At 39.3% G+C, this 16,465-nt stretch overlaps 2 protein-coding genes across 4 annotated transcripts in view; one reads left to right on the forward strand and one right to left on the reverse strand.

The window, feature by feature from the left end:
* The first annotated feature begins 345 nt into the window (after positions 1 to 345).
* On the forward strand, positions 346 to 10,473 carry rab3c (RAB3C, member RAS oncogene family). The gene is made up of 5 exons (XM_035657671.1): positions 346 to 450; positions 1,631 to 1,855; positions 5,315 to 5,433; positions 8,601 to 8,725; positions 8,972 to 10,473. Exons 2-5 carry the CDS (start codon positions 1,631 to 1,633, stop codon positions 9,160 to 9,162), a joined length of 660 nt encoding a protein of 219 aa, XP_035513564.1. The 5' UTR covers positions 346 to 450; the 3' UTR covers positions 9,163 to 10,473.
* Positions 10,474 to 14,445: 3,972 nt separating this feature from the next.
* pde4d (phosphodiesterase 4D, cAMP-specific) overlaps positions 14,446 to 16,465 on the reverse strand; it is a 129,077-nt gene continuing 127,057 nt past the window's right edge. The window contains exon 17 of one of the 3 annotated variants that reach the window (XM_035658504.1): positions 14,446 to 16,450. In XM_035658504.1, the coding sequence (XP_035514397.1) occupies positions 16,232 to 16,450 (219 nt within the window). In that variant the 3' untranslated portion in view covers positions 14,446 to 16,231. The remainder of the gene's footprint in view (positions 16,451 to 16,465) is intronic. The other 2 variants (XM_035658505.1, XM_035658506.1) reach the window with 2 other exon arrangements.

Below are 16,465 nucleotides of genomic sequence, written 5' to 3' on the forward strand. Positions count from 1 at the left end.
AAAAAAAAAAAAAAAGAACTACAAAGGATTTTTCCTGCGCTTCTACAGTAAATCACACAGCTGTTGACAGCTGTTTTGCGCTGCATGCTGAGTAATGTAGTCGAATCTCTACTTTTGATGCCGTCCTCCGCCTCTGCGCCGAAACCGGGCGAAAAACTACAACCCCCATCTTCTTGGACCACCACCACCCCCCACCGCCCCTCTCCCGTGACGTCAGAAACACGCACTGAACGCACTTTTTTCCTCTCGCTCGTGCTCATCTCACGCGAGCCAGCCTCGTCAGCTCGGGGGCGCGTGCCACATCTGAAGCGGAGGGGACAGCTCCCAGGTGCTGAAATAAGAGAGAGAGAGAGAGACAACCAACGCCTGCTTTAGACACAAATACTATATATAAAGCGTATTCTGCAAAACAGGGGGCAGATACAGATAGAGCCGAGGCCTTCGAAACAGGTTTGTTCACGCAACGTCCTCAACGCGCTTTGGTTAGGCTAGTTTCATTTATTAATAGTTGTACGAAAGAATTTCATGAATAGATAAAAATGACCTCCTGGCCAGAATTGCTCGTCTGGCATTAGCTGGCATGCAGCTCCCTGCTCAACTACATCGTGTGATTTCATATTAGATCGATTGCTTTTTATTGTGGTGTGTGTAAATGCCAGTATTGCACTGATATTTTGAAATCGGTGTCCTTGCAAATACTGCCCCAGTGGTGTTTTTTTTTTTTTTCCATACACGGAAGCGAAAAGCAACCCGGTGCAGGTTGAGCAGGATGGAGGTCCGGCATCTTTTATCACTGGAGAGACTACAAGGAGGGCTGGCTGTCCATGTTTGGCATATGAGCGCAGCGGCTTTGTCAAAACATTCACCTTGGAGCAAAGATGACTGTGCTCTTGTCATCTTACTCGTAGTACTAGTGTCCTCTTAGGTCGTTGACTGCTGACAGCTTGCATGGAAATGCTCAGTGTAGATGTGTTGTTAAGGTGAAAGGTTCATTATATGTGTTATAAATGTAATTTCCATTGTAAACCAATAGGCTATAGCAGGTTCAATATGGAAGAAGATGTCATTTGATTGTATTTTCTAGTGAGAGAGCTTTTCAAACGTAAAAGCAAAACATCACTCAGAACTGTTAATACTATAATTTAAATAGACAAAAAAGAGTGAACTTTGACATGTTTTTTTTCCCAGTATAATATAGGTCCATAATTCAAAACAGTATTTTACACCACCAATAATAATACTCCTTAAATGAATCATTTTACTTTAGAGAAGACAAACTCAGCTCTTTAAAATCCTGGTTATCTAATACTCATCAATACAACAGCTTGCTGTGTTGGTCATGCTGTTTTGCCTGACACAGCCTTCTGTCACCTCTGATCTGTGGCATGTACAACAAGCTTGTACTGTACTCTGTGAACGACATCTAGCTCTTTCTCTCTCTCTCTTACTTCCTGGTCTGCGCACAACAACTTTAAGTTTTGTAAAACACAGAGTCAACTGAAAGACAAATAATCCGTTTATTATAACATGGGTTCACATCTTCTGTGCGCCACAGCTCTAAAAAGCGTCACATTAATTCAAGGTGAAGCTCTAAATGCATTCTGTTCAGTGTCTGTTTTTGTTATTGCAGATGGCTGCTACTCAGGATGTGAAAGGGAAGGGCGAGGGAGGGGACCAAAACTTTGACTACATGTTCAAGCTGCTGATCATCGGCAACAGCAGCGTGGGCAAAACGTCTTTCCTGTTCCGCTATGCCGATGACGCCTTCACTTCAGCCTTCGTCAGCACAGTGGGCATTGACTTCAAAGTGAAGACCGTGTACAAGAATGACAAGAGGATCAAACTGCAGATCTGGGTATGAAATATTAATATCCGAGCATTAAACATTTAGAAGTAAGCCACAAAATGTTCAATTCCTTACCAAACCAGAAGTGGGATATAGCTATTTCTGCTTATCCTGCAACTCCTTGGCTGCTCAACACCAGATAATAACATTTACTTGAACAGCCTGTTTTTGTCCTGCAAATCCTTACGTTTAGAAACCCAAACTCTATATAGGATTTGTATAATGCTAGTAATTTATAGGAGAAAGAAAACACATTTCTAGACTATAAAGCAGCAACGTTTTCCTTTCATGTTTCTCCTGTCATGCCAACCATGCGCTAATTTTCCATTTAATTCAGTTAAATCGACAGCATTTGCATGTTGAAACACAGTTAATGTCTGGAAGGAATCAGTTTTCTGTTGTCCTCCAAGGTCTCCTGGAGGACTACCTAAGCTCTAAGGGGGCAGGGGCTCTTCAGAGATGCCCTGCCCCCTCGTTTCTCTTGTTCTACTCGTCTTTGTGTTCCTGCAGAGTGACTCCTGTCTGTAAGAGGCTGTCAATCTATGCCCAGAGCCCACTTTCTCCTGACCTCTGCCCATATCTCTCTCTGTTGATCAATACGTTTCAAGGACCGTGACAGGTTGTGACTTGATGGCTGTATGCTGAGCTAAGTCCTGCACGCACGGGATCACCTATTCATTAATTCAATTTTAGTCATGGGTTTGGCTCTTAGGACAGATCATGCTTGCTTAGTATGCCTGGACATGCTTTCTTTTTTATGTCTTGTTACAGAAAGGCTTTGCATCATGTTATATATACTTAATATAGAATGTATATTTGAAGCTAATTTCACCGTGGTGTCATCACAAGCAATCTTGACAACATCACACCAGGCAAAAAGGACCTTTTCACCCATAAAGTAATGATTTCCATCATCCTAACTAAGCCATTTTATGTTATTTGTGTTTCAATTTCAGCATCTTAATTCACAACAGAAAGATACATTCAGTTTTTTGTTCTTTAGTCTTAAAAACACGTGGCACATCAGCTGTGTGCTTAATTAATTGAAGAAAGCTTCAGGAAAGGCTGTATTGTGTTGTACTGGTTTAACACTCGATGTAAGTATGGAGACAGATGGAAGTCTCTACATTACTGACAGGAGACTAGTAAGTGTTAGTTTGGCACGCAGCGGGGAAGAACATAGAAGCAACACCTTCCTCAGAACGTGTGGGAAACTGAAGAATGTCTGAGGCTGTTTAATTAGGAGCTCATCTGAGCTGTTAAAGCAGATTGTCTCGTAATACCTCTGAGATAGATCTGTAAAAGTTCCCCTCTTTCTCTCTTATTTCTTTCACCATCTTTCCTGTCATTCTCTCTCTCTCTCTCTTTCTCTCTCTCTCTCTCTCTTTCTGTCTATACTACACCAAATGCCAACTTTCCTTCAGAGGTTTTGCTCTCTCTTGTCATAATAGTTGTCTTTTGCAGCAATTAACCATCCCCAGACATTTGGTGTTTGCTAATCACATAAAGAGCCAGAGAAGAAGCGCTCCAGCAGGAAGTGAAAACTGGATTTGAACATTCAAATCACTGGCTAATCGGGATAATGTGTTTTCATCATTAGCAAAGACAAGCATATTCACAGAGAAAATGGATCGCCCTAGCATCCATATAATTGGCCTGTCTTTTTATAAGTGGGCCGAGAGAGAGCTGAGACTTACTGTACAGTAAGTGGCCATTTAAAGTGATGGCTATTGGCTACTGTCATTGTGGAAGTCTCGCCATTAATCAGCGGAGAGATAAAACTGTCAAAACCCACCGTAGAGTTGTCTCTGTTGTTGTATTTGGCCGAAGTAAATGAAGCGCAGCACTGAGCGTTGCCAAGACAAACCTTGTGAAAAACTGAAACTCACTTTACTGAATGAAGAAGAGTTGAGGCGAGTGTCAGCCTCTAGCTGCTTCTCCACTTGAAGTAGTCAGCCTTTTGGATTGATTTCTGGTGAGCTGCAGACTACAAGCGAAGCTTTTCAAGAAGCTCCAATTCACAGGACTCAGCAGTTTTTTTCCCGTCCTGCTCTGTCTTTTTAACTGAGAACCGACTCACTGAAATAGCCTGGAAATGCAAAGGTCATTGTCAAGCACTCGGACATCAATCGATACTTAAATGTCTCAGAATTCAGGCACGAAAAAAGACTGAAGTTAAATCAACATTCGGATCATTTTCACACACTGTATCATGACTTGGTACATCCACAATAACAGCAAAAAACACATTCATGTTCCCTTTATGTTGTTCTGAATGTCACTCCAGAAAATATGCTATTTATACAACAAGCACTAGCTGCTGACATTAAGAATGCACACATTCACATGCAATTTTAGAGTTTTTGTAAACTGACAAAAGGTCCTAGCTGTGGTGTGTTTGTGTGTAAGCTCGGCAGAATGTGAGCTCTGTCTCTGTGGAGTGAAGGTCAGAGCTGTCCTCTGGCTATAACAGGCACACTGTTGCAGCCATGTACAGACTGATAGAGAGCAAAACCAATGTGGCAAATACAATCCAGTGCTGCCTGTCGGGGCTTCTGTTTAACAAGAGCCAAGTAGAGCAGCCAGAAGTCCTCCATCATGATTCAGAGAAGCCTGCAAACACACTTGTTGTGGGTGTGGAACAACAGCTCAGTAAACATTCAATATAAACAGGAGGGACATCATTGGGATTTATTATTATATAATATTTAGATATAAACTAAATCATAAAACAACAAATCTACACATGTGTGCAATGATAAAGATCAAACAACAATACTTACATTTCTCTTCCTTCCTCATGGACACACTCACTGTATAAAAGGTTCATCTGTCTGAATTGGGTCCATTAGCATTTTCATTGACATCTCGTAGCAAAGGGTGCAGCGGGCGCTTGTTTCCAGGGCAATCTGTGTACTACTCCTCGATTGCTGTGTAATCACTCGCTTGCTCTGCCTTTGAGCAATTTGTTCAGCCTTATCACAAACAGCAAGCAGTTTCTCAAATCATTTAACCTCTATATTTTGCCTTTTTATTTGAGAAATGCATGCCACGAGCTGAGCTCTGGACACTGCACCACCAAGGGTTTAACACAGCTGAGCGATTATTTTATTGAGGAGAGGAAAGAATCAATCACTTCAGCCAAAACTGAAACGCTGTTTTTGGCATCTCATCAATGCAAAGCCAGTGAGGCAATTATCATAATGATTGTTTCCACATCATGAACACAACAAACGTATCCATAAGTAAATGTAGATGTAGAGATGTAGATAACGTCCTAAATCGTTGCTGCTGTTAGCTGCAGATTAACAATGTACACGTCTGCTCATTTACCATTATGGACTTATATATATATATATATATATATATATATATATAAGTATGTGTGTCGTGCAGGTTCATATCATATCGGCTTAAATATCAGTCAGGCGGCTAACAGCAATGCCAAATCATGTTGTCTGTGTGTAGGACACAGCTGGCCAGGAGCGTTACAGGACCATCACCACTGCCTACTACCGCGGGGCCATGGGCTTCATCCTAATGTACGACATCACCAACGAGGAGTCCTTCGGCGCTGTGCAGGACTGGTGAGTTGTTTTGGGCTCTCTGGAGTTAATGTTTTGTCTGTTTTTGATCATTTTTGGATGTAGATGTCATCTCTTGTCCTGTTTTTATTTCTGTGGATCATATTGTATTGTTCAACATAGCAAAAGGCCTTCCAGTCTGCTGCTATAATGCAATCAGTTGATATGGTGCACACTTGATATTGTACATGTTTTTCCATCTTACAAGACAAAGCTGCAAACCTAAAAAGGCTTACCATTTCTATCTCCTAACAGCGGCAGTACATTTCTCTCTCTCTGTCTTGTCATGTAGTGTGTGTGCATGCATCTTTGCCATGCTTGGAGATCTAAGGGAAACTTGTCAAGGTCGTGGCTCTCGTCCATTCATGAGTCACACAAGCGTCTGCAAGCCAAGCCCAAATGTCGAGATTCATGATGATGCATTCACGCCTAAAACAGGACTTGGAAGGCGACATTCAATTGGCTGCAGAAACCAGGTTTCTGGGTTAGGATTCTTGTTCTAGAAACAAGCACGTTCCCATCAGCACAAACAGTGCAGCACAAACAGCCAGGAAGCTTTGGTGAAACTGAGGGATTTCAGCTGTAGAGATAAATGTGTGATTTGATGTACATTTTGCTGATTTTCCTGCAGCCTGACTCTCCACAGGTGTTGTGCTAAGAATGTCATCTTCAATTTAATTTATACCCTGCTGTCCTATACGGTTATCTCCCTCTGGCAGCAGGAGATTACGGGAATAGACAGAATAAGCATTTGAGAGAAAGATTCCTGGATCATCATTGTTATATTCTCATGATGCATCAGCAGTAAGGAAATGATGATATGACTCACACAGACATGATATAGATGGTGGTATAGGTTTTGCAGCTGACGCTTCACCTGCATGCTGTGTGGCTTGCATCCATTGTAGGAGTCTGACAATCACTATTAAGGCCACTGTCTACTTGGCCCTCTTCACCTAGATAGCATCACTTGACAGCTGCTTTAGAAAGCACCTGTCATGGCTAAAGCAGCTGCATTTAACCGAAGTGAAAACATATTTAAAGAGTGTGTAGGATTTAGTGGCAGTGAAGTTGCTGTTTTTGACGACTGGGGAATGAGAATGGATTGTTTGTTTGCTGGGCTACTGTAGAATCATTGCAGTTCAACATGCCTCTGTAAATGAAAACCATTCCAAGGTAAAGAAAACAAAACAGTTCCTATATTTAGTTGATTATATCCTAAGGAAAACATACCTATGACTATTAGATTCTATTTCTGCCAGTAAATCATCATAAATGTTACACACTGGACCTTTAAAGTAATTAGCTATGTTATTATTTAGGCTAGTAGCATGCATTGTGTTAAAATACTCCTCATTATCATACTCAGATTTGTATTGAAATACATTTTCCGTCACTTGGACAACAAGGCTTTCTTGTAAAGAGAGGTCAGAGCCAGATACACCTAGTATTCTTTAAAGACCTGTCTGACACTTTGATGGAATACCACATTCTGAGCACTGTCTGTGATGGGTATCTTAATTAATGGAGCCAAGTGTGTCACCAGCAGTGACAATCCTGGAGAGTTACCTGTGAGCTTACTTACCAGACAGTGCACAAATCAGTCAACTGTATACAAGGGAGGAGGCTCTTTTTGTATACCCTTCATATAACCAGAATTCTTCCTTTTTGCCTTTGCCACAGGCTTTAATTCCACTTTCTCCGTTTTTCCTTATGACAAGGTTGTAGGGGGAAAAAAAGAGGTTGCTATGGCAACGGCTCCTTCCCCCAACTGTGGCTGAATTAAGCTTGTGACGTGCTCATTTCCTGCCCGTGACAGAGACAAAACAGCGAAATATTGTAACACTGACATAAAATGTAGGAATTTGAAGAAACTGTGCAAATTAATTACATACTATACACAAACAATTTTATTACAGCAACAATTTGAAAGCATTTACTTTGCATTTTGCCCCGTCCTCTCTTCCCCAGAGGCCAAATTGTTAAAATAATCACTGGTAAATACAGACTCTTTATAGCCTGCATATGTAGCTCTGTTAGACTTGATATAAATACAATTGTTTTTCTGTCAGTGAACATTATCAGCAGTTGGAGTCAAAATGACCCAAATCTGAACCGCTATAACAAGTCAGATCTAGAGGAAGAGTGCCAACATCATGCTGCTCTCTCTCTCTCTCTATCTCTCCTTTTTCTGAGTTGTTGTTTCTTCCTTTCTTTCTTACTGCCGCTCTTTCTACTGCTTTCAGCCTGTGGTATGTTAGCTGCCCTACTTTTAGTCAAGCAGCAACACCACAGGAGATATTTGTTCTCTAAATGCCTTCTCAAAACTTACAAGCACCTCTCTAAATCCCTGTGAATGTGAATGTTGAAATTGTTATTGTGCAGGAACATCTGACATGGCTCACAATGCAAATGATTCCTTCGAAGTAATTACAATATATGATACAGGTAATGCTTCAATTTATATACACTATCTAGTTGACCTGTCAGGTATGTAGCAATTTACAAAAAATGACAGAAATATTCAATTTTCTAAATGAATGTAATCATTGCAACTATGTTGTTTTAATTAAACCTCATATTTATACACAAGCTACCTTAATCAAAGGCTTAAAAGCTCAAATAATAGTCTACTGGGCCACATTTGCAAGATGTGTGCATCTTCTGTATAGTTCACCATTATTCAATAATAGCAGATACACTATCTATCCTGTTTGTCTTGTCAGTAAGCACAACTAATACCCTGCATTGCTACAATGGATGTTCCTAGCCCATACATGTAATAGCTTACCAATCAGCGGTTAGCAGGAGCCAAAGAACAAAGTATCAAAAAGCTAGAAAATAGCAAATAATGAGCTTCATCTGAATACAGTGATTGCATGTTTTCAGAACAGGGTGGCAGTTGACCCACTTTTCCTCTGCTGCCATCAGTGACTCAAATATTACATGATGCCAAAAGTAAGGTGATGTAATCACTGTTTGTGATCGGTCCAAATGGGAAGTGAACTTTACATCATGTCCTTTGCTCTGCCATCTTTCACGTTAATTTCCTGTCCAATAAAAAGTGGCACAACAACAATCTTGAATTAAAGTTTTTAAATAAATGCAGCAACAGCATTTATTTCACTGTGATGTTTTTTTCTTTTGTATTTGTTTCTGATTACATGCAGGTCAACCCAGATAAAAACCTACTCATGGGATAATGCACAGGTGGTCCTGGCTGGAAATAAGTGTGATATGGAAGAGGAGAGAGTGGTCTCAGTGGATAGTGGCAGACTGCTGGCAGAACAGTTAGGTAAGTCTTAGCAAAATGTACCCCTTTATATCATTTAAATTGGGTGCCATCATCATAACATTGTTGTCATGACATAAAGCATGACATTGTTCTTACTTTTGTTGTCTTTTGGGATATTATCAGAAATACAGCTATGCCTAAGCTTTTCCTAAAACTGTAATCAGAAATATTAATCATATGATCGCTGTCTTACTTGTGGCTGTATCTTCATGTTCTCATATTACTGTTGCTCTTCCTCTTTCTAAGGTTTTGAGTTCTTTGAGACCAGTGCCAAGGACAACGTCAATGTGAAGCAGACCTTTGAACGTCTCGTCGACCTAATTTGCGACAAGATGTCCGAGAGCTTGGACACTGATCCGGCCGTCACCACAGGAGCTCCCACTGCCAAACTGACGGACAGCGCTCCGCCCCTCCAGCAGCCTGGATGCAACTGTTAGTGACTGATGTCAGGAAGCAAAGGGAGGGCAGCGCAGGTCCTGTAAGGTGGTTGAGTGTGCACAGTTTTGTTCTCCCCCCAGCGTTATAACTCCTGCTAGTGCCGCTTTCTCTGGACTACAGTTCAAATCATGTTTAGTAGTAGAATTACAAAATCCAGTCGTATTATCTCTCAACTTTATCACCCTATATCAAGAGCAAATAACCAGACAACAGACATGGCTAGTGTAGGATGTGTCACATTACAGGATATCTAGAATATAGAGACACCATATTCTCATTCTTCAGCTAGTTAGTATGGTTATGGTTATAAACCAAGTATGTTTCTTAAGGCTGGAAATAGTCCATAGTCATGATGTACAGTTAATCCTTAAGACCTTTAAAATCTTTAAGACCTAGAATAATTATAAAATGAGGGATAGAGTCAGTGAGTGCTTTAATGATTATTTTATTTTTATTTTTTGTACAGTATGTATTTTCCTTTTATAGGATTATTTTGTCTCCTAAATCTGCCAAATCGATGATTTAGTGCACTATAGGATGTAGCGGCTTTCTTTTGTGTAATGAGTGTGTGGCTGTCGTGTGACTGTACAATAAGTGAGCGTGCGTTCGCATGAGTGTGAGGTTTATGTCTGAGTCACAAATGAGTGCAACTTAGTCGTCTAAAAATCATCTACCTTGGATAAAAAAGTGGCCTTTTAGCATCTCCAACACGGCCTCTGTAAGTTCCTCCGTCATGCTTACTTTTAGGATGAATCCAGTACGTATAATGTTGATGTGAGTACTATTCCACGTTTTGCTGTCTGTAGATGTGTGATTTCTCTAATAAGTATATCTGTAAAGCAACTATTTCTATGTGCTTAGCCTCTAAGATGACCCTTTATAGTTTGATGCGATGAGCATGCTGCCAAAAAGTCAATCATATGTACGGTTTTATCTAAAGATAGAACTGTCCTCAATAAGATAGCAACAAATCCAGGATTTCATTAAATAAAAATCCCACACTGACAAGGCTCAATACAGTGTATGATATAAAACAACTGATCAGCTTTGGCATGGAATAACAGCCATATATATACAAAATATTGTTTAACTTTTGAGTCAGCATGCTAAATTTTCATGTTCGTGTTATGAAATTAAATCCCTCCTGGAAAAAAAAATCTCAGTTTAGAAAACATCATAGACATACAGTAGTTTAAAATGGGAGACTTCCCCTAGCAGGCATATACAGTACTGTTTTGGTCTTAATGATAACTTAAATCCATATAGGATAAAAGTTGTAGCTTATTTCAGTTCTGTAATTCATAGAGAGAGAAAAAACATTTGTGCCAAAACATCACAATTCCTTTAGCATCATCAGTTGTTTGTTGCATAGTTGAATAAAAGTTCCAAAAAATTGCATGACGTCAGTCCTGACTTATCTGTGTAGATTTATATAATAAGATAGTGTATATATATCACTCTGTGTTACAGAATTAGGAGCATTGTCATAGCACTCGCTGTGACATGCAATGGGCCAATAAGTGCAATATTTTATGAATGAAACCCTGTATATAGTTCCTCCTGTCCTCAAGTACAATGACTCTATCTGCTGTATGTGAGTGACAGTCTGGCTCTGAAACTGATGTACAAGCTCTAAAAAAGGAGTGTGTGCTTTGTTCAGTAACTGCAGCCACTGAATGTGTGACTTGGTGTGTGTGTAAGTGTGTATGTGTGTGTGTGTACCTGCCATATTGAACAGACAAATTACGTAATATAGTGTATTGTTTGTGTATACCTTTTGTACAAATGTACTCACGTACTATATGCTGTTCCTGCTAACTGTTGGGTGTTGATTGAACTTGTGTTATCATGTCAAAATGCAGTGTTATTGTGAAAGATAGTCAGGGAGATGACTTAGTCCATGCCATATGCCATACTGTTGTAATTCCAAGACAAGGGATACACATAAGTACACTAGTTCAAAGACCCTGCGCATATGTGTGTACACGTGCTTTGTGCGTGTGCATCTGTGTATGTGTGTGATAATATAATTTATGCTAATAGCCATGAAATAAATTATTGTATTGATCTTCAGTCAAGATTCATTTAATAGAGGAATAGTCATGTGGCAGTTTGGATGCCCAAACAGTCACTCTGGTCAAGTCTCATTTTAGAGCAGTATGACTTTACATATAACTGAATATATTTGTTTCTCGGAGTGCAAGCAAAGTAAGAAATATGTTTTTGAGATTATAGGAAATAAATCATATTCTATCAGTGGGTCTCTGTGTTCTCTCGTGCTCTCTGCTGGGTATATGGAAGCATAAAGGGAGGACTGCAAGGCTGCTGCCTGGACATGCTGTCTCAATTTACTCTGTTCAGTTGTGCAGCACTGAAGCCTTTTTCATTTCTAGGGAATGTGCACCACCTAGTGTTGGAGCGCTACACCTGCGCCAAGAAGACAGAGACGTTGCAACTGGTGATGAACGTGGAATATTTGACATTATCTACAATTTTGGTGTTGGAATGTACATTCACATTCATTTTAAGCATTTTAACCTTACATTTCAGATTGAAATTAGACTTTTTACACCACTACATTTAGGCGTATTACAGTCTTGAGTTAATTTGCACAATAAGATTTTACTTTTACAGTTAATTGATATACATTAAACTACCCAGCAATACATGTAAAAGAGTTCAAATTAGCGTCACCTCAGCAGCTACATTAAAATACTACTAGCTATTATGTTTATTCATCAGTAATAATAATCCAATGTTTAATAATATAAATCCAGTGGTGAAATGTAACTAAATCCTTTTACTCAAGTTCTTTACTTAAGTACAGTTTTTTTAATAAAAGGTCCTCATACTCCCCTACACCTCAGAGACCAGTATTGTAGTTTTTACTCCTACTTTTATCAGAAAGCTGTAGAACTGGTTATTTCAAGATTTTGATTTTACAAACAAAATGTGATTTTTTAATCAAATATTATTCATTGTTGTAGATAAAACTATGTAACAGTTGTAACAGTAGTAAAATATGTTAATAGTAGCTTCATCTCCACCAGCTACAACATGAAACTACTGTATAAACATTTTCCGTACTGCAGGACCTTTATTTGTATAACTTTGTCATTAAATTTAAAGTATCTGAATACCTTAAAAATACTCTACACACAAATGTACCAGATTTATATAAGTGTGTAACCCTACTGTTGTAAAGAAGGTTTTATTGCATCATATACATATTCCTTTATTTCTTTATTGCACTTCTTTCATTGCATTTCTTTGTTCTAGAATAATCACTGCTGGTGACAAGTTAAAAAATACTACAGCTTTACAGATACAAAGGTTATGTGACTTCCTTAGCAGCGGTGCGATGATATGATGTGGCAGATAACACTGTTCAGTTAAAATGAATAGATGATATTATCATCCAGATATAGGTAGTACACAAAGATTGAAACTGTTCATAGATTTTACAAATATCTATAAATCTCTTCAGAAAATCTTCAGACCACACCCATGTGGCTTAGTGTGAAACTCACACCCAGAGCAGTTTGCAGGGAATGGCTGAAATCCCAAAGATAGAAAGTGTATTCAGGGATTTTCCTCTCAGGCTGTGATCTCTTTTGTTAGTGAAATGTATGGTGCATCCAACCCACACTTGACTGTGTATCACCATCTGAAACAATGACAACCAGAAACCAGTGAGTAGGCAGAATCAACCCATGCTTTTATTTAATCCATTGCATATAAAAACTTTTTTTTCATTATTTTTTTATTTGTTTTTTACATAAAGTTGTATGATCTACAGTGCTATCCAATAAACTGCAATTAACAAGGAATCCATTAAAATAACATTTCAATTGTCTTGTGAAACTTCCAGACAAGTTGGCATTCTAAAGACATAACCCAAAAAATAATTGTCCTGAAGACCTTTTTTTAAGTTACAGTTTGTGTTTTCCTTTCATACCATAAAAAATAGAACACATAATGAGAAAAGAACCCACTGTTTCCATTGGTCCAGGGCTGTTTAGAATCTACAGTATGTGTGTCAAAATAAGAGTCCCTGTTTTGGGACAATGATGTTCTCACCCAAACCCCTATCCCCCCCTCCCAACCACCCCCTTCACTACAGAAATATACTAAACCCTCCTCCTGTCCAGGCAGAAAAATGTCAGTGGTTTTGGATATTGCAAGTAATGTGAGTGGAGGTGTGGGCCGAGCATAGATAAGCAACACACTGTCAGTGTTTCAGCCATAATTAATGCAGCAGTGGCTGAACATGCAGATGTGTCTCAAAGCCTCTGTGCTTCGTAGGCTGTGGTCGAAGCAACTACACACTCTTGTTGCACCCCATTCAGTGTTTGTAGTTGTGATACAACCACGCGGATTGTAGACGACACCGCAGTAACTCTGCACACACACACACACAAAGCAAAGTTACTCCCATATCATTTACATCCGACCAGATTATGTCACATCTTTGAGTGTATAGTGGCAGGGCGTAAGGAAGGTGTGAGTTGTTGAGACCAGGTCTACAGCAAATACGACTCTTGGACATCTGGCTATAGGCCACACATCACTCAAGTAGTAAATCTATGACTTGTGGTTGACCTGAAATGAAACTTCTGCACTGACAACATATTTTCCAGTGCCACGTTTTTTTTGATAGAGCAATTTGTGTTTGGCTGTGACAGTAAAAAGGCAACATTTTCAAATTCATAACAGGAGTTCAGGCCAACCCAAGCCAAAAGATTCACTACTGCAGCAAAAAGAGAACTAGAAAATAAAATAGAAAGAAAAGGCTAAAAGTAAATGACATGCGTTGAATTTAAGGCACAGCCCATGGGCCAAGGAACAGTTTCTTTTTAAAAAACAATTTGGCTTTCCCCCTCTCTTCTCTGAGCTAGTTCTCAGATAAGCAACATGTCGATGGATCATTTTTACACTGAAGCTCATGTGTAATAAACATTCTCTCAACAAGAGGTACGTAATACAGCCACACCATCACCAAAAGGGATGATAAGAATCAACCATTTACGACAAACGGCATTATGATAGTAATAACATTAATAATTATATATTATATACAGCACAATAAATATATGTTTGTAAACAGCAATAAAACCAGAATTTTTTTATTATAGGTAAGGGCATTGGGTGAGGATGAAAAAAGAGAGAAAAATAAATCTTGGCACAAAATGAAAGATTAAATAAAAAGGTTGGAAATGACATAATTAAAACAAGCACTCTTAAAAAAGCAGTGTGCAGTATTTCAAGTGTTTTTTTTTTCCTTTTTTTTAAACATTTGTTGATTTTCTATATTTTATGTACACGGAGAGAAAAAGAAAGTATATTTGGGTATTGTAACTGGCAAGCCTGTATTGTGGTCTATGCTACAGTGAAATAATTACTGTACCACGTTTATATTGCAAAAACGGACTTAACAAATAGAAAAATATACCAATAAATAATAGCATCAGGTGTAAAGTGAAAAAATGAGGAAGAGACTCTTGGCCGAGGTGTAAGACAGCACTGTTCAAGCCTAAGTATTCATGAGTGAGTGTTTTGGCGAGTTAAAACATATTAAAATATTAAAGTGGTGATATATGAATATATCAGTGCATTAGAGTATCTAAGTAGAGGATAGTCTTATCTGATGACTATGCAACGGAGCTGATTGTCTTGTCGAAAAACAAAGACAGCAACTTGGTTTAATGTTGTAATGGCAAAATTAAACAAAATAAATTCTTCTAGCTTCTTGTAACAGAAAAAGAAGTGGCGGAATACAAGCACATATGCAGCTGTTGATGTGTACATCAAACAAAATGGGCAAGAAAAATGAAAGAAAGGGCAATAAAAGCTTTCATAACATCGGTATAAAATCACCCCAGTAGTTAACACCATTACTATTTCTGTATATTCGGAGCACTAATCAAGCTTCTAAAAAAAAAGGTGCTTTTTGTATCAACTACAAAGCATTGCATTGTCTCAGGATGTGTTCAATAGAACTGCAGGCAACAATAATAAAATTTAAAGGCTTCATCCACTTCACAAACAATTTCAATGAGAGTTAAGCATAAGACTTCAGGTTCCTGCTTCCTTCTCAGTGAAAACGCTCATAAAAATAAGAATTATTATGAATTAATTCCAAATTTCAACTCACAGGACTAACCAAAATATGAGTATAGTGGCATGGGAATAGTAGTATAAATGCTATTGGAGCAAGTGCAAACGCCTCAGAACACTCCAGCCTTTAAAACACTGACACATTTCTCCCCATTGGTTCCCAAAAGTTCTCTAATCTTCATTGCTAACAACAGAAAGCCTAGGATTGCAAAAGTAAATTCTAGAAAATATCTGAATCTTACATACAGTACAATACAAAAATTAAAGAGGTCTAGGACAGCATCATGGCTGTTTAGATTTGAGCTTTGTATCAGTCAGGTTTTCAAGGAAGACTTCCACATCAGAAATGTGTCTCGAGAAGCTCCCCAGTGGGCTGCAGCTTTCGTCTCTGCGGCGTCCCAACAGGTTTTCGGTGGAACGGCAGCTTGAAAAAATGCCTCGTAATTCGCAGTGGGGTGGAAATGACCTAACCGAGAGGGAGATTCTCCTTGAACACACCGATAACCGTCTCTGTAGAATATGGGCACTTGATAAAACACGGAAACACTGCTAAACTTTCAGGCGAGGCTGAGACGAAGCGGAGGGAAGGGAAATGTGATATTATGTATCGTATGAACAGCACTGAGCAGACTGAGAACTGCTCGTCCATGTCCGAAACTTAAGCTTGTAAAGGGGAGGTGTGAAAGTGAAATAAAGACACACCACTTCAGTACAAACGGGAATGGAAAGGAGTTTTCCTGAGTGCAAAAAAACTTGAAGAAGTACCGGTGGGCGTGTCTGAACAAAGCTGACAGGAGGAGTGGCCAAGGTGGAGAGCAGCGCACGCTTTGGAACCATAAACATAGATGTATAAAAAACACAGACAGACTCCACAAAACCCAAAAAATATTCTATAAATAATCATCTGTCATTACTAAGAAGAACAGTTAATGTGGTGCTGTCCATAAACTGCTATGTCTGGGGGGTTTTCTCTTTCTCCTCCTCTGCTACCTCTTCCTCCACTACACACGATTGTGAGCAGGGTGTCTCCCCCTCTTCCGCTACCTCCTCCACGTCTTCGTCCTCCCCCACCTGCTCGTCCAAAGGAATCTCTGTTGATTCAGAGTCCTGCGTACAGAGTGTTTTAGAGTCAGTACAGCTGTTTTCCTCCTCTTCCTCGTCGTCTTCTTCCTCCTCCTCCTCCTC

The sequence above is a fragment of the Morone saxatilis genome, unplaced genomic scaffold, assembly GCF_004916995.1.
Source record: "Morone saxatilis isolate NCDOM2014 unplaced genomic scaffold, NCSU_SB_2.0 Contig16, whole genome shotgun sequence".
NCBI lineage: Eukaryota > Metazoa > Chordata > Actinopteri > Moronidae > Morone > Morone saxatilis.